The 16,933-nt window shown below is 39.1% G+C and overlaps 1 protein-coding gene across 5 annotated transcripts in view; it reads left to right on the forward strand.

Moving 5' to 3' along the window:
- ARHGAP20 (Rho GTPase activating protein 20) overlaps nt 1-16,933 on the forward strand; it is a 142,708-nt gene that overhangs the window by 87,837 nt on the left and 37,938 nt on the right. For 4 of the 5 annotated variants that reach the window (XM_019715315.2, XM_019715312.2, XM_074335514.1 and 1 more), the window contains exon 4: nt 3,814-3,963. In XM_019715315.2, coding sequence (XP_019570874.2) covers nt 3,814-3,963 — 150 coding nt within the window. Of the gene's footprint in view, nt 1-3,813; nt 3,964-16,933 lie in introns of those variants that run through there. The other variant, XM_074335515.1, reaches the window with a different exon arrangement.

Here is a 16,933-nt window from a genome sequence, read left to right on the forward strand (position 1 = left end):
TGACCATAGTGATATTCAGCAAAGAGGTATGTAGCACTTTTTCTAAGATGAGTTCATGAACTTAATTGTCAGACCTCATAGAAGAAGCCACCTCAAGACTGGTAGGAGGGGCAGAGATGCAGAATAGAATGATCCCCCACCCACGTGTGACCATTAAAAACTGGGAGGGATATCTCAGCTGTGGAGGTCCCCCCACAGAGGAGGGAGAGATCCTAGACCCACACCAGGTTTCCCAGCCCAGGGATCTAGTGCTGTGAAGAGAAGTCCCCACAGCTTCTGGCTCTGAAAACCAGCAGCAATTGTGGTTAAAAGAAATAGAGGGCGACTGCAGTCCCAGACTCTCCTCTTAAATGGACCGAACACAGACATACTCCCTGTAAGACTCAACCATTTTGAGCTCCAGCAGCAGGAACTCAAAAGGGTCCAGGGACATACAGGAAGAACCTGAATTGTCTGACTTCAGGAAGAGGGCTGAAGGGGCAGCTTTCTCCCAGACAGAAGTGCTGGCAGAATCCATTGTTTCTTTGTTGAGACCTCACCCTCCCAGTGTGCAAACACAGGTGTCCACCATATCTGAGTCTTCATCAACCTCACTAACAATGTTTGTTGGCCCCGCCCTGGTAGTTCCCTGAAAGCCCACCCCACCCAACTTGCAGACACACCCAAGCCTCTTCCAGTGGCTTTTCCATATGAATAGCCTATACGGCTCATGCTTCGGACCTTCCTAAAATCTCTCAAAGATTCACAGAACCCAGACAGGCAGCATCTGGCTTCAGCGTGTCCCGTACCATTTACTGAGCAGCCCCAAGCCTGGCACAAGCAGCAGCTGGCCTCAGTTTGCAGCTTGGCCTCTCGAGGCACCTCCCAGCCTAGCATAGGCCACAGCCTTCTGCAGATTGCATTGTGGCTCAGGCCAGATGGCCCCAGGCAGGGCACAGGGTAGGGCTGAACTTGGCATTTAGCAGATCTCCTCCCAGGAGGCCCCGGAGCTGGCATGCTCATGGGCAGCTTCAGATCCAGCCAAAGCATCACCCAGTCTAAGGACAACACAGCAAAAGGGCAGACTGGGCAAGAACTAGAGCCCTGCTAAAGCAGATCCTGCTCTGTAGAGTCAACCCCTGCCCAAAAACATCTCCACTGGAGTCACACCAGTCCTCACAACCTGTCAGTCTGAAGGTTAATCCCTCCTATTAACATACAGACAGCAACCAAGTCTCAACTACATCAGGAGGGCACACATAACCCATATAAAGAACACAGTTGGAGTGCCCAGGTCAGGTGACAAGGAGACTGCGTACTGAGCCCCACAGGACACCTATTATATAAATCCACTCTACTAAGACCGAGAGACAAAGCATTCCTACCTAATCCATAGAAACAAGCACAGACAGCCAAAATGGGGAGACAGAGAAGCATGTTCAAAATGAAAGAACAGAACAAAGCTCCAGAAAAAGAAGTAAACAAAAGGAGACAAGCAATCTACCAGATGCAGAGTTCCAAACACTGGTTATAAGGATGCTCAATGATCTCAGGGAGAACTTCAACAAAAAGACAGGAAACATAAAAATGAAGAGAGAAAACACAAAATAGAACCAGTTAGAAATAAAGAATACAATAACTGAAATGAAGAATACATTAGAGGGAATCAATAGTAGATTAGATGAAACAGAAGATTAAAACAGTGTTTTAGAAGTTAAGGTAACAGAACACACCCAATCAGAACAGCAAGGATAACAGCATTTGCGTCACAGGGGCACCAGAAGAAGAGAGATAGCAACAAATTGAAAACCCATTTGAAGAAATAATAACAGAAAACTTCCTTAACCTGGTGAAGGAAGTAGACATACAAGCCCAGAAATGGAAAGATTCCCAAACTAGATGAACCCAAGGATGCCCACCAAAGATATGTCAAAATTAAAATGCCAAAGGTTAAAATCAAGTAAAGAATCTTAAAAGCAGCAAGAAGAAAAGCAGTTAGTTACCTACAAGGGAACTCCCATAAGACAATCAGCTGATTTCTCAACAGAAACTTTGCAGGCCAGGAGGGATTGGCATGAAATAAAGTGATAAAAAGCAAGGGCCCACGGCCAAGATTATTCTACCCAGAGAAGCTGTCATTTAGAATTGAAGGACAGATAAAGAGCTTCCCAGACCAAAAAAAGAAAAATCTAAAGGAGTTCATCAGCATCAAGCCTTTATTACAAGGAATGTTAGAGGGACTTTTTTAAGTAAAAGAAGAAGAGAAATGAAAAAATATGAATAATAAGATGGCAATAACTACATATTTATCAACAATTACTTTGAATATAAATAAATTAAATGCTCCATTCAAAAGATATACAGTGGCTGAATGGATAAGAAAACAAGACTTACATATACTGCCTACAAGAGACTCACTTCAGATTGAAAGACACACACAGACTGAAAGTAAAGGGATTGGGAAAAGATATTTCATGAAAATATCAACAAAAAAACAACAACAAAAACAAGCAAACCAAAAAAAGCTGGGGTATTAATACTTACATCAGACCAAATACACTTTAAAACAAAAGTTATAACAAGAGACAGAAGGATCCAGTAATCCCACTTCTGGCTATTTATCCAAAGAAATCCAAAATGGTTCTTTGAGTGGATGTGTGCATCTATTTGTTCACTGCAACATTGTTTACAGTGGCCAAGATGTGGAGGCTGCCTCAGTGTCTGTCAATGGATGAATGAATAAAGAAGAGATGGCACATACAGAGAGTGGAATATTACTCAGCCATGAATGGGAATGGGTTCTTGCCATCTGCAACAGCGTGGATGGACGTGGAGAGTATTGTGCTGAGTGGAGTATGTCAAACAGAGAAAGACAGATGCAGTATGATTTTGCTTATACATGGAATCTAAAGAACAAAACAAACATAAACAAAACTGAAACAAACTCATAAATACAGACAACAGTTTGATGGTTGCAAGATGGGAGCAGGGTTGGGGAGTGAGTGAAAAAGGGGAAGGGATTAAGAAGTACAAATTGTTGCAAAGTAGTTATGGGGATGTAGGGTATAGCATGAAGAATAGTCAAAAATATTGTAATAACTATGTATGGTGTCAGGTGGGTACTAGATTTATTGGGGTGATAGATGGGAGGGGGGTTAGGAGGCAGTGTGGAAAAGGTGAAGGGATTAAGAAGCACAAATTGGTAGCTACAAAATAGTTATGGGTATGTAAACTAAAGTATAGGGAATATAGTCAATAATATAGTAAAAGCTATGTGTAGTGCCAGGTGGGTACTAGTCAGAGGGATTACTTTTTAAGTTATATAAATGCCTACTATGCTGTACACTTAAAATTAATATAAAATAATGTTGAATGTCAATTGTATTTGAAAAATTTTTTAAAGGGGAAAAAGGTATAGGGGATTAAGAGGTTCAAATTTCCAGGTAGAAAACAAACAAGTCATGGAGATGTAATGTACAGCATGGGGAATATAATCAATAATATCGTGATGGTACAGTGTCATATGGTTGCTGGACTTATCATGGTGATCACTTCTTTAAGTATATAAATGTTAAATAACTATGGAGTACACCTGAAAATAATGTAATATTGTATGTTAGTTATTTTAATAAAAATATTTTTAAAAAAATAAAGGTTTTTTTGGACAAAGGTAACCAACCACATTACTGTAGTAGGCACTGAAGATAAAAACAATGAACAAGGCATTCTTTGCCCATGATTAGTTTAAACTGTCATCTTATCCCAAGTACAGTAACGCTCATAAAATTTAAGAACAAAATTATAAGAATTATTGTCTGGTTTTCATCTTTCTAGATATAACAACAACTTTAAGATAAAAAATAAAGTTAAATTAAGTGATATGTGGACAGCAAGCTGTGTAGATGAAGTGGGAGAAGGCAACACCAATGCCATGAAATCATTTGTCTTGGGCTGGCCCACGGTGAACTTTGTGGCCACTTTCAGGTAAGAACCATAGCTTATCCTGTATTTACATTGGTTAGCTACTGTGAAATACTTGTACAATCAACTATGTAATTTTTAGAATGAAGAGAAAGGAGTTAATCAAATTTTGTTCTTTTAATTTTTTAAAGGAAAATATTGATTGAGTTATTCAGAAATCAATAATTCATCTTTTGACACCCCCCCCCCAATAAAGACACTTGCATGCCATATGTTTCTCCCAAAGAGCTTTTTCTTAAGATATGTGAAAAGTAATGGTAACTATTGAGAACTGTGGGAGTCATTTATCTTGTTTGGTGAATTTTAAAGGGGTTTATTGAAGCACCTCAGGGACTGTGGAAAAGGAATAGACTTGTCAGAGCTCTAGGATGCCCTCTCCCACTTTCCCTTTTCTAATGTTTAGGTATTGCTTTACATATTGAGCTTTGGAGTTGGTTTTCTCAAACTACTGAAATAGACATTTACTTAAATAAATTTTATAAGTAATCCAGTTAAGTTTGAATAACTGGTTTATACTCTGAAATTTTCTAAAGAAAATGTTTTTAACTACAGAAATAAAATTAATGTCATGATATAACGTAAAATGGGGTGACTGTCTTGTGTATCAGATTCTGACTTGATATCTATAGAGATGTGATAATCAAAAGCAAACTTATGATTCAAGAAGTGAAAGTTAGTTTCTTGAGACTCACTCCCTGGGTAGGATGGGGTTGGAAAATGTATGAATAAAGAATTGTGCTCTTATCCTCAATGTGCTAAGTAGGTACTTTCCAATTCAGGATAAGCATACTAAAACTTACGTCTGTGATTTTGAACAACTGCACTTTCAATTCCAGTATTTGTTTTACACTTAAAGAATTGGTGTTCATCACATGCACACAATGTTTTTCTTGTTGCTTCTTCTCTCCCCCCCACCACCAAACTCCTCAGGCATCATCCTAAACCCAGACAGTTAAATTTTCCAAGCTGTTGCTGTTCTAATAAAGGAAAGGCATGTCATTAAATTATGTTATGAGCTATTGGTCACCACAAGATTTTAAGAACTTATTTGGAAGAAACATGTGTTTGTATCATTCTCTGCATGTATTCTTTTCCATGACAAATTTCTCTAGGTATTATCATTTCCAATTGCTTAATCTCCTTGGACTAAAGGTGAAAGGAAGGAGTTTCAAGTGTGGGGTGGGACTACATGATGTCTTTAAACAAGAAATTTTCATGAAAGTTTTTTTTAAGAAGGGAAAATGTGGACACAAGTTTCACATACATTGTATTCCTCAAAATGTAGAATACTTTAAACAAATGATTAAAGTTACATCACTAGTGATTTCATGTGAATATCGTGTACCCTTTGATAAAATGTGATGAGAAGAATAATTCATTAAACACATAACCCCAATCTAATCATGAGGAAAACATTATACAAGCCCAAATTGAAGGATGTTGTATAGGTTACTTGACCAGTACTTTTCAAACTGTCAAGGTCAAAAAAAGGAAAAAATACAATCAAACAGGGAAATGATCCAAGATGGCATAGATAAATACTGTGTCTGTGTCTTTCCATGAACACATTAAAATTACAAATAACTTATAGAACAATCAACCTGGAGAACCATCTGAAGTCTAACTGAACAGAATTTTTATAACTAAGGATATAAAGAAGAAGCGACATCAAGACTGGTAGGAGAGGCGGAGATGCGAAACGAGCTGGCCTCAAACCTCTTTGTGGCGGATGAAAATTGGGAGGGATATCTTGGCCAAGGAATTCCCCCATGGTGGAGCAAGGGACCCCAGCCTCACACCGGGCTTCCCAGCCAGGAGTACTGATTCCAGGAAGAGGAGCCCCCACAACACCTGGCTGTGAAAAACAGTGGGAATTCCATCTAAGTGGGGTGGAAGACAGTGGGAAACCCCGCCATTCTCTTAAAGGGCCCATGCACAGATTCACTTGCTTGCAGGTACTTGCCCTGGGCTCCACAGGAGGGACGGGGGCACGTCAAGACATATGGGGAGCAGATTGAGGAGTGTGGCCTCGGAGGGTGACTGGAGGACAGTTGGCATTTTCCCTGTGTTCTTCTCCCGTGCAGCGCTCAGATAGGCGCAATCTTTCCTGTGTTGAACCTGCGCCCTACGCTTATGGCCAGATCTGAATCTGATTGACCTGGCGAACTCCTGCAGCTCTGCCCTCCCCAGCTGACTCACTGAGACCCCGTTACACCCAAATCCCTAGAGCAGGAGGCTTTATCGGCAGCTGAACCTTACCAAAGCTGGCAGTCAGCAGCAGATGGCAGCAGGCCTCAGTGTGTCCTGGCTTTTTGTGGAACTACTCCAGACCTGATGCTGGTGTCAGCCATCCTCAGTTCACAGCATGGCCTCTCCCACATGCCTCCAGGTCTAACACAGGCAGCAACCAATTGTGGATCACTTTGTAGCTCCTACCAGGTACTCCACACCCAGTCACAGGCAATGGGTGACCGGGGCCTGCACCAGAGACCCTCCCAAGAGGCCCTAGAACCAATATACTTGGAGACTGGCTTCAGACCACAGCAGAGTACGGCCCAAATATCCCCACGAGTGGCACACCCAAACGGAGGTCTCAACAGGCATGAGAGCCCACTGGGGCGAATCCAGCTCCATGTGGTAAGCACCCCAGCACAGTAGCCCATACTGTGGACCTGGCCAAATCCCACAGCCAATCAGCCTGAGAGTCACTGTCACCCACTGACATGCCAACAGCATTCAGGATCAACTATTAAAGGAGGGCACACACAACCCACACAAGGGATATTCTTGGAACACCTGGAGCAGGTGACCAGGAAGACTGTGCCCAGGCCCCACAGGGCACCTACTACATAAGGCCACCCAGCAAGAGATGTAGCAGGTATAGAGAGGCATCCCAAATGAGGAAATAAATATGGCCCAAATGAAAGAACAGGAGAAAACTCCAGAAAAAGAAGTAAACAAAGTGGAGGCAAGCAACCTACCAGATACAAATATAAAACAATGGTTATAAGGATGCTCGAGGAACTTAGTGAGAACTTCAACAAAGAGATAGCAAGCTAAAAAAAGACATAGAAACCATAAAAAAGAACCAATCAGAAGTGAAGAATACAATAATTAAAATGAAGAATGCACTAGAAGAAATCATCAGCAAACCAGATGAAGCAGAGGATCAAATCAACGATTTGGAAGAAAAGGTAGCAGAAAACACCCAACTGGAACAGCAAAAGGAAAAAATAATCAAAAAATAATAGTAGTATTGAGGAGAGTTTAGGAAACCTCTGGGACAACACCAAGCATAACAACATTCTCATCATAGGGGTACCAGAAGGAGAAGAAAGAAAGCAAGGGATTGAGAACCTATTTGAAGAAATAATGACAGAAAACACTTTCCTAACTGGGTGATGGAAATATACATACAATCCCAAGAAGCACGGAGTCTCAAACAACATGAACCCAAAGAGGCCCACAACAAGACACATTATTATTAAAATGGCAAAGGTTAAAGACAAAAAGAAAATCCTAAAAGCCGCAAGAGAAAAGCAGTTAGTTACCTTCAGGGGAGCTCCCATAAGAGCTCAGCTGGTTTCTCAACAGAAATTTTGCAAGTCTGGAGGGATTGGTAGGAAATAATCAAAGTGATATAAAGCAAGGATCTACAACCAAGACTACTCTATCCAGCAAGGCTATCATTTAAAACCGAAGGACAGATAAAGAGCTTCCCAGACAACAAAGAGCTAAAGGAGCTCATCACCACCAACCTAGTATTACCTAGTATATAAGGAATGTTAGAAGGGTTTAAGACAAAAAACAAATAAAAAATATGAATAACAAAATGGTAAGAGTTACATATCTATCAACAATTATTTTCAATGTAAATGGATTAAATGCTTCGATCAAAAACACAGGGTGGCTGAATGGATTAGAAAACAAAACCCTTACATGTACTGCCTGCAAGAAACTCACTTCAGATTGAAAGAGACCCACAGACAGAAAGTAAAGAGGTGGAAAAAGATACTTTATTAAAATTGAAAAAAGAAAATTGGGGTAGCAATACTCATACCAGACAAAATAGAATTTAAAACAAAGGCTATAAAAAGAGACAAAGAAGGACCCAGTAATTCCACTTCTGGGTATTTATCTGAAGAAACCAAAAATGCTACTGTGAAGTGACATGTGCATCCATGCTCATTGAATCATTATTTACGATGGCCAAAATGTGGAGGTAGCCTGGGTGTCCATTGATAGAAGAAAGGATAAAGAGGAGGTGGTACATACATACAGTGGGATATTGCTCAGCCAGGGAAGGGAATGGGTTCGGGTTCTTGCCATCTGTGGTGGCATGGATGGACCTGGAGGGTATTGTGCTGAGTGGAGTATGTCAGACAGAGAAAGACAGATCCAATGTGATTTTACTTATATGTGGAATCTAAAGAATAAAATAAACACACAAACAAAACAGAAACAAACTCATAGATACAGAGAACATTTTAATAGTTGCCAGATGGGAGGGGACTTGCGGGTGTGGGTGAAAAAAGGGGGAGGGATTAAGGAGTACAAATTGGTTGTTACTAAGTAGTCATGGGGATGTAGGGTATAGCAGAAGGAATATAGTCAATAATATTGTAATTACTATGTATGATGTCAGATGGATACTAGATTTATCAGGGTGATAGATGGGAGGAGGTTGGGGGACAGAGTGAAAAAGGTGAAGGGATTTATTAATAGAAGTACAAGTGGGTAGTTACAAAATAGTCATGAGGATGTGAATTAAAGCATTGAGAATATAGTCAATAATATTGTAATAGCTGTTTATATTGCCAGGTGAGTACTAGACTACTCAGGGGATCACTTCTTAAATCATACAAATGTCTAAACACTGTGCTGTACACCTAAAATTTAATAAAAATAATATCGAATGTTAACTATAATTGAAGAATTTTAAAAGTGGGGGGAAAGGTAAAGGGGAATAAGAGGTTCAAATTTCCAGGTATAAAACAAATAAGTCGTGGGGATGTGATGCACAACACGGGGAATATAGTCAATAATATTGTGATAGCATAGTACGGTGTCAGGTGGTTGCTGGACTTATCATGTCGATCACTTCTTTAGGTATATAAATGTTGAACAACTATCGTGTACACCTTAAACTGATATAATATTGTATGTTAGCTATACTTTTTAATAAAAATCTTAAAAGGAAAAGACATAGAAACTGTCATAGACCATACAGACACCAGGGAGACATGATTAGTAAATGCAGTGTGGTATCCTGAATTGGATTCTAGAAAAGAAAAAGGATATTGATGGGAAAACTTGTGAAAGCTGAATAGTCAAAGGTTTAGTTAATAGTAATGCACCAATATTGGTTTCTTCGTTTGACAAATGTGCCATAGTAATGTAAGAAGATAATATTTATAAAACTAAAACTGGGTGAGAGGTATACAAGGACTCTCTGTATTATCTTTACAACTTTTCTGAAAATCTAAAATCATTTCCAAATTAAAAGATTACTTAAAAAAAAAAGTAGCGTTGAGAAGAGTTCTGCCTCTGATATGGCAGACTGACCACCCTACAGATATCAACCATAATCTCTGAACAAAATACAAAGAATTAGCTGAAGGTTCTGGAAAGTGAACAAAAGTTGGCAAATTTTAGAGAAGAATTGGAAGTTGGAAGGAGGCACCAGCACAAGGTGAGTTTCCTATTCTTAATGCATTAGCCTGAGGACAGGCAATAGTCACATATGGTGGGGGGCAACTAAACTGACAAAAGCCCACAGTTATTTTGCTGAAGAACCAGAGAACAGAGTTTGGGTCAGCCACAGCCACAGGAAAGTGAGGGAGGAAATCTCAAAAAGAAGAATATCAGAGAAGGAAAGCTCCAAATTTTGTGGATACAAGTAGACTCTTCCCAAGGCTCTGGATGATTGCTGAACCACAAATGCATGGAACAGTCTCAAAGCAGCTTGAAGCTAAGGCTAAAGAATTGAACTGAGGTCCTGACCACCACAGGTGAGATAGAGTTTGCAGCTTGAGGCTAATCAAGTTAGTTATTTGTTAAAACAAAAACATCAACACTGTTTTACAAATATAACAGGACTCAGACTATTCAAAACAAAACATTAATTATGTCCAGAATACAATCTACAATTTCTTGACTTACAAAGAACCATGAAAGGAAAAAGACAATTAAGAGGCCAATCCTGAAGTCATCCATATGTTGGAGTTACCAGAAAAGAACTTTAAAGCAGCTCTTATAACTATGTTCAGCAGGTAAAAGGAAAAGCCAATTGAAATGAATGAAAAGATAGGCAATCTCAGCAGAGAAATACAAAATATGAAAAAGAGCCAAATGAAAATTCTAGAACTGAAAACTACTACATCTTAAACTTTAAAAATCTCCTGTGTGGCCTTAGTTGCAAAATGGAAATGAAAGTGAAAAAAGTTGGTGAATTTGAAGAAACATCAATACAAATTGTCCAACCTGAAGAATAGAAAAAAAAATGTTAATGCATCAGAGACTTGTTAGAAAATATGTTATACCTTATCAAAAGTTATAAATATATGTAATTGGAATTCCAGAAAGATGAGAAAGAGGGAATGAGAGAATAAATATTGGAAGAAATAATGGTTTGAAAACTTTTCAGATTTGTTGAAGGACATAAAATGTACAGATTCAGTAAGCTCAGGGAAAAGAGGAGTATGATGAAAACTTCACCTAGTGATGTTACAGACAAACTGCTATAAACCAAACATAAGAGAAAAATCTTGAAAATGCCAGAGAAAAACAGCATATTACATACAAGGGAACAGTTTGCTTCGCTGTGGGTTTTTCATCAGAAACTATGATGGTTTCAAAGATAGTGGAATGGCATCTTTAAAGTGTTGAAAGGAAAAAGCTTTCAACCTAGAATATTATATCTAGCAAAAACATCCCTCAAAAATGAAGGTGAAATAAACTCTAAGAATTTACTGCCAGCAGAACTAAACTACCAACAAAAAAGAAAGAGAGAAAGAGAGAAAGAAAGAAGAAAGAAAAAGAAAAATAATGCTGAGGGAAGTTTTCAGCCTAAAGTGAAATGATATCAGAGGGAAGCTTGGATCTTTAGGAAGGGGCAAAGAATATCAGAAGTGGTATATATCTCGGTAACTATTAAGAAAATCTAGGTCATAATCAGTTTAAAATGCCATCAGGCTAGCAGCTCAAGAAGCAGTCTCTCCTAGCCCGTGTCTATAATATCTATAAAGAGATTTGAAAAGACTAATAGCTTTGAAATATAAAACTGACAAACAAATGCCAGAATCCGTGAGGAATTCCTAATAGAGTCAAATTGGGGGAAGAGCAAACAATGTGAACTTTCCATCCTTTACCTTGGTAGATGGAGTAGATCACATCTCAAAAGAGACCAAAAGGAATTTCCTATCTCTATCACTGCTTGTATCTTGATTCACAAACCTAAAATCTATATCTACTAGAAAAAATAATCACTGCACTTTGATTTTACAGATAACTATACATTTAAGTGCTCATTTAACATCATTGAGAGGAACTTGGAAACTATGACTTTAAGTGAAACAACATATAAGAAAACTAATTTTACCATAGGCTAATTAACATAAACACAAGAGTTAAGTTCCTATAGCATATTTCTGGTCACAAAAACATCATCAAACTTCCAAATAAAGACCCAAAACACTTCTAGTATTAAACATTGAAATAAATCTGAACTATACATACAAAATTAATAAAAACAAGTAAGATAATTATTTTCCAACCTGCTTATTCCATTTGAGGGTCATGGATGGCTGGAGCCTATCCCAGCAGTCAGGTTATAAGGTGAAGATGGACTGGATGACATTCCATCACAGGGAACACTCACACACATACACACATTCAATCATACAGGGACAATTTAGACACACCAATTGTACACATCTTTGGGACATGGGAGGAAACCAGAGTACACAGAGAAAAACCCATGTAGACATGGGGAGAACATACAAAGTCCACACACAGTAGCCCCAACTGGGAATCAATTTTTTTCTCTCATCAACATTACAATGAAATGATGTTGAATAAAACAACAATTTTCGAGGACCTACTGTATAGTAAAATGGGAACATTTTTCAAAAGACACAGGAAATATTTAAATCTGACAATGATTTATCTACAAGAGGAATCAGAAAAATATTGTGACTTAAGTACCTGGTATGAATCATAGTCTACAAACAAGTATCCAATAAAAGCCTGTTTATTTATAGATCAAATTAGAACCTACCTTGAGACCACATTTTGCAAGGCCGTTAGGAAATCAAATTTACTTCTTTATTGGAACCCCCGTCTTCCTAGAGTAGAACCAGAATACAACAGAATTCTCTGTCTCCAAAACAGCTGAAAAGCTTCTGATTCAGTTTATTGTGGTAACTGCTGACATTATCTTTTTCTATGCCCAGAGTTGTGCTTTTATATCCAGAGATGCTCATTCCTTGCCACATGTCGGGTGCAGGTGTCTTTGCTGTTATGAAAACTTTGATGCCTAGGAACAAACCTCCCTAATTGCTCTTTACAACCATTTCCTCTGGGGTCTTTCTGTTTCCTTAAGGCACCTCAACTGAGTGACATATGATTCCCAGCTCACTGTCAGGGATGACAGCCTCTATCCCCTCCCAAATTTGAGGGAATCTTTCCAATCTGCCTTGCCCTTTTTCTTTCTCTGAGATATACTTTTTCCCCACCCCACCACTACTGCCTGCCCTCCTGGCTCTTATCAAATGAGCTTAGATGCTTATGAAACTAAGGGTAACCTTGATTTTGGAGTACTTCTGTTTTCAGTTCTATAAAAATGCCTGAGATTAAGAATTACTAAGGAAGCGAAGTTTTGTATTCATAGAGCAACAGAAAGGGGAAAATACAAGAAGACTACACAAATCAATCTCAATGAATTAACCTGCCATATTTCTTAATCTGTTTCTTTTTTAAAGTAATGTATGCTGTATATTCAAACAAAGGAACACTAGACAGCAATGAGAATGAACAATCTAAAGCCACATGCAGTAATATGGATAAGTCTCACAAACATAATGTTGAATGAAAGAAACCAGACACACAATAGTACATACTGTATGGTTAAATTTTATAAAGTATCCAACAAGAAAAATTATTCATTTATAATAGAAGTCAGGATACTCGGAACCAGTGCCAGAAAAGAAGCACAAAAGACATTCCAAGGTGGTTTTCTGTTTCCTAATCTGGGTGCTGGTCACATGGGTGTGTTCAGTTTGTGAAAATTCTCCAAGCTGTACACTTAATCATTGTACAGTTTTCTCCATGTATCTTGTGTCAATAAAAAGTTAAAAGCTAAAAAACTACTGTGTTAAAGTGGCAATTTTCTTTAACTGCTTTGAAAAAAATTAACAGGTCAAAAGAAAAGTCACCTATTTTTCAACATAGATTTTTGCTAAATAAATTCAAGATTTTACATAAATGAACTAAGAAAATATGTTTAGGAAGGAAGAGTATATCAAAAACCTGTAAGGAATTGTTTAACATGAAAATTGTGTGGTCATTAGTAAAATAAATATAATACACTTTCTGATGACCAATCCTGGAAGATGACTTATGGAGAAAATTGCTAAGCAACAAAGTTAGAAACAAACTACAAATATGTGTTAAGTGTATTTTTCTGGAACAAGAAACTAAGTAGGGTTTCCATCTTCTTTAAGAAGTTCTGACTAACAAGACCATATAGAAATAAACTTTAAAGTATTTTTAACTTTAAGAATTAAATATAGCAGTGACTTCAGAAAAATTAATCAATACTACTTTTGTTGTAACTGAATGGATCTTAACCAGGAGATTATAATAATTAAGAAGTTTTGATTTTTTTCCAGTCAAGACGGCAAAGTAGATAAACGCTGTGCTAGCCTCTTCTCACAACCACATTAAAATTACAACTAAACTACAGAATATCCATCATTAAGAATCTCCTGAAGTCTAGCTGAACAAAAGTCCTATAACTAAGGACATATAGAGAAGAAGCCACCCCAAGACTGATATGAGGGGCAGAGATGCAGAACGGGATCGTCCCACACCTACGTATGGTGGTTAAAACTCGGAAGGGATATCTTAGCTTCAGAGGACCCCCTAGAGGAATAATGGGTCCCAGTCCCACACCAGGGTCCCCAGCCAAGAGTTCCAGTGCCAGGTAGAGAAGTCCCCACAACTTCTGGCTGTGAAAACCAGCGGAGATTGTGGCTGGGTGAGACAGAACGTGGCTGGAATCCCAGGTGCTCCTCTTAAAGGTCCTGCACATCGACTTACTCGCTGACAGACTCCCTGGGTCTGAGCTCAAGTACTGGGGAAACAGCTCAAAAGGCACCAGGGACATAGGGAGAAACTGAATTGTTTGGCTGCAGGCTGAGGGCTGGCGGCTTTCTCCCAGATAGAAGTGCTGGCAGAAGCCATTGTTTCTTTGTTGAGCCCTCTACCCTCCCAGGGTGCAGACACAGTTGGCCGCCATATCTGAGTCTCCATCAGTTTGGCTAATACCAGTCATCCCACCATGGTGATTCCCTGACATCCTTCCCCACCCAACTTTTGGACCCACCAAAGCCACTTCCAGTGGCTTTTCCATACAAACAGCCTGTCTTGAGTCATTCTTAAAATCTCTCAAAGGTTCACAAACCCCAAACAAGCAGTGTTTGGTCTTGACATGCCCCATACCTCTTGCTGAGCATCCCCAAGCCCAGCATTCGTGACTGCTGACCTCTGTTCATGGCTTGGCCTCTCGAGGTACCTCCAAGCCCATGGCAGGTTGTGACCATCTGCGGATTGTTTTGTGGCTCATGCCAGGTGGCTCAGGGCAAGGCACAGGCTGCAGTGGAACTTGGCCTGCAGCAGGTCCCCTACCAGGATGCCCCACGGCAGCACAGCTGGTGGCTGGCTTTGGACCAAGCTGGAACACCACCCAGCTGCCTCTGTGGCCAACACACCCAAAGGGCACACTGAGCAGGAACCAGAACCCTGCTAAAGAAAATCCTGCTCCATGGGGTCAGCCCCTGCACAACATCTCCTCCACTGTAGTCACGGCCAGTCATCACTACTATTCAGTCCCATTGACTTGCAAACGGCAATCAAGACTCACCTGCATCAGGAGGGCACACATAACCCACACATTAGGGACACACCAGGAGCACCTGGATCAGGTGACCAGGGAAACTGTCCACTGGGCCCCAAAGGACACCTACTACATAAGGCCACTCTACTAAGACCAGGATGCATAGCAATTCTACCTAATATATAGAAACAAACACAAAGAGGCAGCCAATACAGGGAAACAAAGAATCTTGTCCCAAATGAAAGAACAAAAAGTTTCAGAAAAAGAACTGAACGAAATGGAGACAAGGAATATACCAGATGCAGAGCAAAACACTGGTTATAAGGATGCTCAGTGATCTCAGGGAGAATTTCAACAAAGAGATAGGAGACATAAAAATGGAGATAGGAAACATAAAAAAGAACCAGTTAGAAATCAAGAATATAATACTTGAAATGAAGAATACATTAAAAGGACTCAACAGTAGATTAGATGAAGCTGAGGATCAAATCAGTGATACGGTACCAGACAACACCCAATCAGAACAGCAAAAAGAAACAAGAATCCAAAAAAATGAGGATAGTTGAGGGCCTCTGGGACAACATCAAGAGTAATGACATTTGCATCATAGGAATACCAGAAGGAGAAAAGAGAAAACAAGGAATTGAAAACCTATTTGAAAAAATGGAAAATGTCTCTAACCTGGTGAAGGAAATAGACATACAAGCTCAGGAAGCTCTGAGAGTCCCAAACAAGATGAGCCTAAAGAGGCCCACACCAAGACACATCATAATTAAAATGCCAAAGGTTAAATACAAAGAGAGAATCTTAAAAACAGCAAGAGAAAAACAGTTAACTATTATACAAGGGAGCCCCCATAAAGACCCAGTAATCCCACTTCTGAATATTTATCGGAAGAATCCCAAAACACTACTTCAAAAGGATGTGTGCATATATTGCAGCATTATTTACAATAGCCAAGATATGGAAGCAGCCTGTATGTCCATCAATGCATGAATGGATAAAGAAGAGTTAGTAAATATATATTTTGGAATATTACTCAGCAATAAAAATGAATGATATCTTGACATCTTCAACAATATGGATGGACCTAGAGGGTATTCTGCTGAGTGGAGTAATTCAGACAGACAAATGCCATATGATTTCACTTATATGTGGAATCTAAAGAACAAAAACAAACAAAAGAAACAAACTCATAAATACAGACAACAGTTTGATGGTTGCAAAATTGGAGGGTGTTGAGGGGTGAAAAAGGGGAAGGGATTAAGAAATACAAATTGGTTGTTGCAAAGTAGTCATGGGAATGTAGGGTATAGCATAAGGAATATAGTCAATAATATTGTAATAACTGTATGGTTTCAGATGGGTACTAGATTTATCAGGTGATCACTTTGTATGTTATGTAAATGTCCAGTCACTATGTTATATACCAAATCAGTATGAAACTAATATAATATCGTATGTCAACTGTAATTGAAAAATAAAAAGTTATCAAAACAAGAGTAAGGTTTCTATGAAGTAATTTACTAAATTACAATTCTGCTGTATGTATAAAGAAATAGAAAAATCATAGAATACCACCACACAGAAATAATAGACAACAACAAAAAGGCGAAGAAACAATGGAGACAGTCTTACCAGAAAACTCAAGATAGAATGATAGGAAATCCTCACATATCAATAATCACCCTAAATGTAAATGGACTGAACTCACCAATAAAAAGGCACAGAGTAGCAGATTGGATCAAAAAACTAAACCGAACCATATGCTGTCTCTAAGAGACACATCTCAGCTACAAGAACAAGTATGGACTCAAAGTGAAAGGGTGGAAATTCACATTCCAAGCAAATGGTATC

The sequence above is a fragment of the Rhinolophus sinicus genome, linkage group LG06, assembly GCF_036562045.2.
Source record: "Rhinolophus sinicus isolate RSC01 linkage group LG06, ASM3656204v1, whole genome shotgun sequence".
NCBI lineage: Eukaryota > Metazoa > Chordata > Mammalia > Chiroptera > Rhinolophidae > Rhinolophus > Rhinolophus sinicus.